This window comes from Camelina sativa, chromosome 8 (genome assembly GCF_000633955.1).
Source record: "Camelina sativa cultivar DH55 chromosome 8, Cs, whole genome shotgun sequence".
Classification (NCBI taxonomy): domain Eukaryota; kingdom Viridiplantae; phylum Streptophyta; class Magnoliopsida; order Brassicales; family Brassicaceae; genus Camelina; species Camelina sativa.
Genome location: NC_025692.1, coordinates 26,284,390 through 26,293,838, shown reverse-complemented (window position 1 = coordinate 26,293,838; position 9,449 = coordinate 26,284,390). Strand labels below are relative to the sequence as shown.

The following is a 9,449-nucleotide window of genomic DNA, read 5'->3' as shown; positions in this document are numbered from 1 at the left end:
TTCTCTTATCTAACGCTAAAAAGATACGCATAATTTTATTAGTTTCTCGAATGTGTCGGCTTACCGCAAAAATAGTAATATGATAATGACTCCCAACAAGTAATCAAATTAGGCTCGTGTCGTGATGATCCCTTCTCTTTCCAAATTCCTTGTCATACATAAATCGAATTAGTCAAAGATAGATCCAAATCCCTAAATGATGTGACACCCCCATATCATTACCACCCGCTTAATATTCTCTAATTAAGGATTTTAGGTTTCCATTTTCTTAATAACATAGGAGATACAGTTGTCTTACATTATCTTGGGATAAGTATAAAAAAGTTATTCATTCTAATAATATCCTTTGTTATATCCCCTCTTCGAAATCATCAACGTCAAACGGAGATTCATGCATGCATGATTTACATTTGTATTTTAACAAACAAAAAAAAATGATTTACATTTGTATTTTCAAATTGAGTTGTTTTATTGTTACTTAGCTCCTCTACGTCGATTCCCACAACTTAGTAGTCTTAGTTGATATAGATGAAACTGTTAAATGTGAATGTAATCTAGTCCGAGGAAAAAAAGGTTAACATTTACTGTATTATATAATAGAGGTAATAGGAAACAACGGACATGAATAATAGAGTAGTAATTTTGTGTAACGCCAAAAGAGAGTGCGTACGTTTTGCTTTTGTCATTACATTACACAACCAACGAGGAGGAATCTTTATATCTCGTGGGTGGGGAATATCGCCACTGTGTTGTGTCAACCAAAAAAAACTACTACTGTATTATGTTAATAGCAGAACTAAATTAAGAATTTAATGTTATAAAAAAACATTGTATTGTTCGGAAGAGGTGAAAATTCATAAACTGGTTTAACTTATAACACTCGTGGTTTTAATTGTCAACTTGTTTCGACTAATTTTCGAGTAAATACAGTAGGAGAAGATTCATAAAAAGGTTTTACTTATATAATTCTAATATTAACCAAATGTTTCTACAACTTTACCTAGTAAGTAAATGAGTGTATAAGTAGTTGTCGTCTAGTTGTTTTGTCTGGTACTCTCTGGTTGATTGAAGTTGCGTATACTAACTCCTCGCAAAATGAAGGTTGAAAAATAAAATAAAAAGAGGATCCACTCCACAGACCACAACACACTATAAAATATGGGCATAAACGTAAATAAGTAAATGTAACCGACCATGTGAGAGATCTAGACATATATAAAAACTTTTGACTTCTTCTTCATGTTTGTATAGTCCTCAAAAAGTCTCTGAAACGAAAAAAGAAAATGGAAAAGAAACTTGGGATTATGTTCTTCCTTTTCGTTGTTCTTCTTATTCTTCAGTTCTCTGAGCTTCGTACGGCTCATCAACGTTCTTTGCAAGGGGATAACGAAGGTATATATACATACGTATATACTACTATATACCCTTTTTTTTTTTGGGAACAAAACTACTCTAATATATACCATGTAATATATAGACCCATGCATCAGCATCATGCATGTATATATGTATTTTACCTATATATACTTGTATATTAAAATACTTTTTAAGAAACTTTTGTTTGAGCTTTGGTTGCCGGAAACAATGGGAACTCTTTTATTTTATAAAGTATAGAATCACAATTTTTCCTTATAATATAATTCTCTTGTGGATCATTTAGAGTTTTAGATATTGAATATTTCAAAGATTTCCATGTGATCCGTGATTGTTCCTTAAGTTCGATAAGGAAAAAAAAAATCTAACCACCAATTAAATGTATGAAAACTATATATGTGATTAATGTAAAGCCTTTCAATGACCCATAATTCAAATCTTAGCATGAAATATTAGGTTCCGATCACTTGCGCGCCGTAGGAACCTTGGGACCATATTTGGTTATATAGTCTTATAGATCCTCAATGAGTGACAAAAAGGAGAGATCTTTAAATCTACTGTATGTTCTTGTTAAAAATCTGCTGAACTACTTCTCTCTCACCAATTTTTACATTCTTTTTTCTTTCACATTTTTTTTTACGGCAAAAAAAGAAGAAGGAAGCAAGAATGATAATTTGGTTTGGGCTAAGGCTACACAAGCAGATAAGGCTTCTGAGATGGCCCAAGAATTATCGCCGGTAAGTTATTTTTTTAACCGACCTTATATTATATTCGTAAATTAAATTATTTATATTCTCCTGGATATCTTGGTTCAAAGCTGATGGGTGAAGAGAAGTGTGAGGAGCGGGATGAAGAGTGTACGAAGAGAAGGATGATCACTGAATCTCACTTGGACTACATCTACACTCAAAGCCACCACAAGCCTTAACCATCCCCCACCTCTTTATTTATTTATATTTATCATTATTATTATGTGAAACTTAAAATAAAGTTTAGTCTGAAAACACGAGTAAATCAAAAATTATAAAATAATAATTTGTATTGTGGCAGCAAAATATGTATGCAGAAAATAAAAATAAAAGATGTATTTCCATTTTTTTTTCTTTACATATATATATATAAAGGGTTAGAGGCATAGGTATAGTTGAAGAACAGAGAACAAACAAAGCAGAGTTGGGGAGATATGCAGAAGAATAATCCAGTTCCAGGGGACGTAGTGTTCGAGATTCTGTTGAGGTTGCCTGCCAAATCTATAGGCAGGTTCGTTTGCGTATCAAAGTTATGGGAAAGAATCATCCGCGGTGAGGATTTCGTGAGATGGTTCTCGTTACGGTCTTCCCCAAAGAAGCAGCCTCGCTTCCTCTTTGCTGTCAGTGGTAGAACAAAGACTTGTGAAGAAAACTTCCACTTTTTCTCCAAACCAACTCTGGTGGAAGAGGAAAAACCACTTGCTGAGTTTCTATCAAGTACGGTGTGTCATTCAAAGGAACTGCGTTACCAGGAGCCTAGTTATGTCCATGGGTTGATCAGTTTTTTATATGGTCAAGAACAAGTTGTAAGTAATCCCACCACAGGTCAATCCATAACCTTACCCACTCTCAACGCCACTGATGTCATCGTCAGATCCTTTTTAGGATATGATCGGGTTAATGCCCAATACAAAGTCTTGTGCTTGTTCACCAATGTTACTTGGTTTCGTGGACATCAAGTGCTCACATTGGGAGGAGCTGAAAATTGGAGAACGATCCAATGCCCCACTCCTCACCGTCCCTTAGAACCTAACTCTGTCTGCATAGATGGCGTTTTATATTACACTGCTTCCGGTCCCTTTACCATCACGGGAACTCTTGGTAGGGTTTGATTTGAGGTCTGAAACTTTGGAAATTGCTTCCGTACTTCCCGAGGATGGCAGGGGATTTAATAAGTTGCTTAACTACCATGGGAAAGTAGCTCTTGTCACTCGAGCGTATGATGAACGCTACACTTTCATTCTGTGGGTTCTAGAGGACGCCAAGAGACAAGATTGGTCGAAACAACGCCTATCTTTTTCTCTAAATAGTACTGAGAGAAAACGCCATTCCTGTTTGAAAATGTTGGGCGTTTCTGAGATGGGAGAGTTTGTCTTTGCACCCATCCAGTTTAAAGAGTTGTATGTTTACTTTGTGGATCACAAAAGCACAAAAGCAACCGGGTTAGAAGTGTTGAGCTACTAGGAAACACCAAGCATACAATTAGAAATTTTGATACAGTATTTACTTTCTTACATCACGTAGAAACTCTTATGTTTATTTAGAGATACACAGAGAGAGAGAGAGAGTTTCATGTAATCAATCATTTTTCTGCTTGCCTGCTTCTAAGCTTTTTTGTTTTTCAACTAGTCTGTTCTAAGCTTTAAGATATATGAGTCTTTGTTTTCACTTTTGAATCTTTTAGTTAAAAAAGAAAAGAAGAAGAAGAAGACACAGAGAGAGAAAGAGCTTTTGCATTTGTACCTGGGACATGAATGATTGTGAAGATTCAAACCAGACAGCTTTAGAAAGAAGAATCCTCAAAGAAACATCGTTCCACTTCAGACCTGCAAACATTTGATTACTCCACCAGATAAAAACCCAAAGATTCAGATTAAAACATAGTTAAGTGTATAATCCATAAAAAACAATGTGAAAAAACCTGGATTCTGAATAAGGCACAATCAAACTCATTATTATTATATGTAAAAGAGTGCATTCAAAATGAATAATGAATTAATAGTTCACCCGATAATAAACGGGTTTCGATCTGGTCTAAACTATATATATGAAAAGCTCTTAAGGATCATTAATTGGTGTATTATCATCATCACCACTTGGCCAGTTGAATCCAGTCTCTGTGATTCCTGCAGCAAATTGTTCCCAGTATACATCAGGCAAAGCACCACCACTTGTTGTTTCTGCAACAGAACCAAACTCTGAGACATCATTATAGTCCACTGTGTTTCCCCATACATCGGTGTTGCTGAAACTTGGTATTGTAGTATCAAAACCTATACTCCATGTTGTCTCTTCTTGTTTGACAAGTCCTTCAGGAGATGGGAAGGTCATGAAGTAATCTGGTTCTGTCATCTCTTCTTCTGATAGATTCATCAAGTTCTTGCCTTTAGGATCAGCTCCTCCTACGCTTGAAGTCATCCCTTGCTGGTCAGAGAGTAGAGTGTTCTCAGTCTCTTCGTCATACATTAGCAATCTCTCCCAATCATCAGCTTCACACTTCACCATCTCCCCTGCTGTTGGAGAATCCTGAGGCTGCTGCTGTTGGGGCTTGATGAACTTCCTTCTCGCCTTTTCGAATCCGAGTGCTCCTTTTTCTCTACCTTTGAGGTTCTTCATGCGTTCCAAGAAACCCGGGTTCTGAAACAACTTAGCCAAGAAAGAGAGCAACTGCTTCTGACGCTGCTCTGCAGCTTTCAGCCTCTGGTTCACAGAGTCCACGTGGCGAGCTGTGCCTCTGCTTTGCTGCTGAAGCTCAACCATTTCCTCCATCAATGCACGCCGCTCTTTCCTCAGCTTCTCGATCTCTCCTCCAACCTCAGTAGGTGACCCTTGGCTTTGGCTGCAGCTACTACTAGTGCAAGTTTGGTTAGATTGTGGTGATCGACGACGTTGAATGTTCTTGNCCCACCTCTTTATTTATTTATATTTATCATTATTATTATGTGAAACTTAAAATAAAGTTTAGTCTGAAAACACGAGTAAATCAAAAATTATAAAATAATAATTTGTATTGTGGCAGCAAAATATGTATGCAGAAAATAAAAATAAAAGATGTATTTCCATTTTTTTTTCTTTACATATATATATATAAAGGGTTAGAGGCATAGGTATAGTTGAAGAACAGAGAACAAACAAAGCAGAGTTGGGGAGATATGCAGAAGAATAATCCAGTTCCAGGGGACGTAGTGTTCGAGATTCTGTTGAGGTTGCCTGCCAAATCTATAGGCAGGTTCGTTTGCGTATCAAAGTTATGGGAAAGAATCATCCGCGGTGAGGATTTCGTGAGATGGTTCTCGTTACGGTCTTCCCCAAAGAAGCAGCCTCGCTTCCTCTTTGCTGTCAGTGGTAGAACAAAGACTTGTGAAGAAAACTTCCACTTTTTCTCCAAACCAACTCTGGTGGAAGAGGAAAAACCACTTGCTGAGTTTCTATCAAGTACGGTGTGTCATTCAAAGGAACTGCGTTACCAGGAGCCTAGTTATGTCCATGGGTTGATCAGTTTTTTATATGGTCAAGAACAAGTTGTAAGTAATCCCACCACAGGTCAATCCATAACCTTACCCACTCTCAACGCCACTGATGTCATCGTCAGATCCTTTTTAGGATATGATCGGGTTAATGCCCAATACAAAGTCTTGTGCTTGTTCACCAATGTTACTTGGTTTCGTGGACATCAAGTGCTCACATTGGGAGGAGCTGAAAATTGGAGAACGATCCAATGCCCCACTCCTCACCGTCCCTTAGAACCTAACTCTGTCTGCATAGATGGCGTTTTATATTACACTGCTTCCGGTCCCTTTACCATCACGGGAACTCTTGGTAGGGTTTGATTTGAGGTCTGAAACTTTGGAAATTGCTTCCGTACTTCCCGAGGATGGCAGGGGATTTAATAAGTTGCTTAACTACCATGGGAAAGTAGCTCTTGTCACTCGAGCGTATGATGAACGCTACACTTTCATTCTGTGGGTTCTAGAGGACGCCAAGAGACAAGATTGGTCGAAACAACGCCTATCTTTTTCTCTAAATAGTACTGAGAGAAAACGCCATTCCTGTTTGAAAATGTTGGGCGTTTCTGAGATGGGAGAGTTTGTCTTTGCACCCATCCAGTTTAAAGAGTTGTATGTTTACTTTGTGGATCACAAAAGCACAAAAGCAACCGGGTTAGAAGTGTTGAGCTACTAGGAAACACCAAGCATACAATTAGAAATTTTGATACAGTATTTACTTTCTTACATCACGTAGAAACTCTTATGTTTATTTAGAGATACACAGAGAGAGAGAGAGAGTTTCATGTAATCAATCATTTTTCTGCTTGCCTGCTTCTAAGCTTTTTTGTTTTTCAACTAGTCTGTTCTAAGCTTTAAGATATATGAGTCTTTGTTTTCACTTTTGAATCTTTTAGTTAAAAAAGAAAAGAAGAAGAAGAAGACACAGAGAGAGAAAGAGCTTTTGCATTTGTACCTGGGACATGAATGATTGTGAAGATTCAAACCAGACAGCTTTAGAAAGAAGAATCCTCAAAGAAACATCGTTCCACTTCAGACCTGCAAACATTTGATTACTCCACCAGATAAAAACCCAAAGATTCAGATTAAAACATAGTTAAGTGTATAATCCATAAAAAACAATGTGAAAAAACCTGGATTCTGAATAAGGCACAATCAAACTCATTATTATTATATGTAAAAGAGTGCATTCAAAATGAATAATGAATTAATAGTTCACCCGATAATAAACGGGTTTCGATCTGGTCTAAACTATATATATGAAAAGCTCTTAAGGATCATTAATTGGTGTATTATCATCATCACCACTTGGCCAGTTGAATCCAGTCTCTGTGATTCCTGCAGCAAATTGTTCCCAGTATACATCAGGCAAAGCACCACCACTTGTTGTTTCTGCAACAGAACCAAACTCTGAGACATCATTATAGTCCACTGTGTTTCCCCATACATCGGTGTTGCTGAAACTTGGTATTGTAGTATCAAAACCTATACTCCATGTTGTCTCTTCTTGTTTGACAAGTCCTTCAGGAGATGGGAAGGTCATGAAGTAATCTGGTTCTGTCATCTCTTCTTCTGATAGATTCATCAAGTTCTTGCCTTTAGGATCAGCTCCTCCTACGCTTGAAGTCATCCCTTGCTGGTCAGAGAGTAGAGTGTTCTCAGTCTCTTCGTCATACATTAGCAATCTCTCCCAATCATCAGCTTCACACTTCACCATCTCCCCTGCTGTTGGAGAATCCTGAGGCTGCTGCTGTTGGGGCTTGATGAACTTCCTTCTCGCCTTTTCGAATCCGAGTGCTCCTTTTTCTCTACCTTTGAGGTTCTTCATGCGTTCCAAGAAACCCGGGTTCTGAAACAACTTAGCCAAGAAAGAGAGCAACTGCTTCTGACGCTGCTCTGCAGCTTTCAGCCTCTGGTTCACAGAGTCCACGTGGCGAGCTGTGCCTCTGCTTTGCTGCTGAAGCTCAACCATTTCCTCCATCAATGCACGCCGCTCTTTCCTCAGCTTCTCGATCTCTCCTCCAACCTCAGTAGGTGACCCTTGGCTTTGGCTGCAGCTACTACTAGTGCAAGTTTGGTTAGATTGTGGTGATCGACGACGTTGAATGTTCTTGAGAAGATGCTTCTTGCCTCTAAGGAAAGCCTCATTAGCGAATTCCCATTTGTCAGTATGAATCTTTCGAAATCCCTGGAAACATTTCCAACCCCCAAGAACAACTCAAAAAAAAGCTCAAGAACAAAGTAAGAGAACAATACATCAAGATCACACGAAGCAGATTGCAATCCAAATATCTTTAAGGTCAGTGTAAATCATAAGTTAGAAGATTCTACCTTTAAGAGTGAAGAACATGTGAGTAAAAAACAGTCTTAAACAGTAGCGAAGATGACATTGTGAGGAAATAACAAAACATTACTACATTAGTAGAAGACGACACCACCATAATTAATTAATGATACAAAGAGTAGTAGTATCTCGGTCAGATCATCTCAACAAGGTTACAAGTTAATATAACATCCAAACCAAAGGCAAGCCAAAATTTGATAGATACAAAAGTTCAGTGTTACATGAGTAGAGATTTCACAAATCCCAAAAAGAGAAACAAAATTACAGGTATAGTTTTACAAGTTATTCAAAAACCAGTTTCGAGAATCTAATACAAAACATGTGTGTTTTGAGTATCACATCAAAAAGATTACAGAAACATATACAAAACCAAAAATTGAAAAAACAAAAAAGGGAAAAAAAAACAGAAATTTAGCAGCATCCATGTAAACTATCTACAAAAACAAAAAGCAGAGAAGAGAGATTAGAAGAAGATAAAGGGTCATTTATAAGAAGTGATGATACCCACATAAGTGTTAAGCTGTCTGACGAAGCTGGAGAAATTGTTATGTTTGAAGTTCCTAGGGAGAATGATTCTGGCGAACTCGAGAGGATCCCAAACGACGAAGCTGGCACCGGTGAGTCCCCAAGAGATGACCGGGTCAAGAGTCGGGTCGTCAACCAAATCAAAGGTCTTGGACAAAAAGGGAGGGACTTGATTCCCTTGCAATAAGTCTAGTGGGATAGGGAGTGGAGGAGGAGGAGAAGAACCCATGGTGTCAGCGTCGACGCAGTAGAGAGACCCTGGTGGTACTGAAATTGGAGTTGGTTTGGAAAAAAAATCATCTTTTTTTGGGCTCATTGTTGATAAAAGAAGCGAAATTTAACGGTTTAGTAAAAAAGAGAGAGAGAGAGAGAGAGAGAGAGAGAGAGAGAAACTAAGTAAGGGTGTGGGTGTGATACTAATGAGGGATTAAGAAAAGGAAGAGAGGTTTGTAAGGGTTTATAAAGGTTTTTAGGGAGAAGAAGGAAGTAACCGACAAACTGTAGCTTGAAAAAAAAATCTCAGGGGGGAAGGGGAAAAGAGAGGCGGTGGGATGATGGGTGGGTCAGTTTTCCGCCACCGTGGATTCATCTTCTTCGTCATCTTCTTTCTTTGATTCGTTGGTTTGTTTGTGTTAAGGGGGTGAACTCTGAACACACCGACATTGAAGAAGGTTTTTATTAGTTGTTTCGAAAGTGGGACCCACGTGATATTTGGATATTTTTCTAGATATTTATTGAAAGGAGGAAAGGAGTGATATCGCGTGTTTGCCAGGTCAGCTTTCTACTTTGGTCCCTCTCGACGATCTCACTCACACACCCACACACACAGATTCGTTTTCTCGCGTTTCCTTTTTTTTAAGAATTTTTTTCGTGTGTGTTTTAGATTAGAGAGAGAGAGTCCTATCATTTTAATTTACGCCATCCTATTGGTTGCTTACCAAATCTATCAAA

The 9,449-nt window shown here is 38.1% G+C and overlaps 1 protein-coding gene and 2 pseudogenes across 2 annotated transcripts; 2 read left to right on the top strand and 1 right to left on the bottom strand.

Annotated features, from left to right (window-relative positions):
* Positions 1,154-3,851, top strand: LOC104708750 (annotated as a pseudogene).
* LOC104708752 (heat stress transcription factor A-3-like) lies at positions 4,057-9,160 on the bottom strand. 2 transcript variants are annotated; one of them, XM_019228997.1, is made up of 3 exons: positions 8,482-9,160; positions 7,737-7,817; positions 4,057-5,018 (listed from the first exon to the last, which is right to left on the bottom strand). In XM_019228997.1, the coding sequence occupies exons 1-3, from the start codon at positions 8,812-8,814 to the stop codon at positions 4,182-4,184; spliced, it is 1,251 nt and encodes a 416-aa protein (XP_019084542.1). In that variant the 5' UTR covers positions 8,815-9,160; the 3' UTR covers positions 4,057-4,181. The 2 variants fall into 2 exon arrangements, with proteins under 2 accessions (XP_019084542.1, XP_019084541.1); XM_019228996.1 differs by lacking the exon at positions 4,057-5,018 and having other exon boundaries at positions 6,775-7,817.
* On the top strand, positions 5,033-6,569 carry LOC104708751 (annotated as a pseudogene).

What these genes read in the sequence shown, in the direction of transcription:
- LOC104708752 (XM_019228997.1), bottom strand. Translation starts at nt 8,814, where the DNA reads ATGAGCCCAAAAAAAGATGATTTTTTTTCCAAACCAACTCCAATTTCA. An exon ending in TCAGACAGCTTAACACTTAT is followed by an intron (nt 7,818 to 8,481) that starts GTGGGTATCATC and finishes AAATGTTTCCAG; the next exon opens with GGATTTCGAAAGATTCATAC.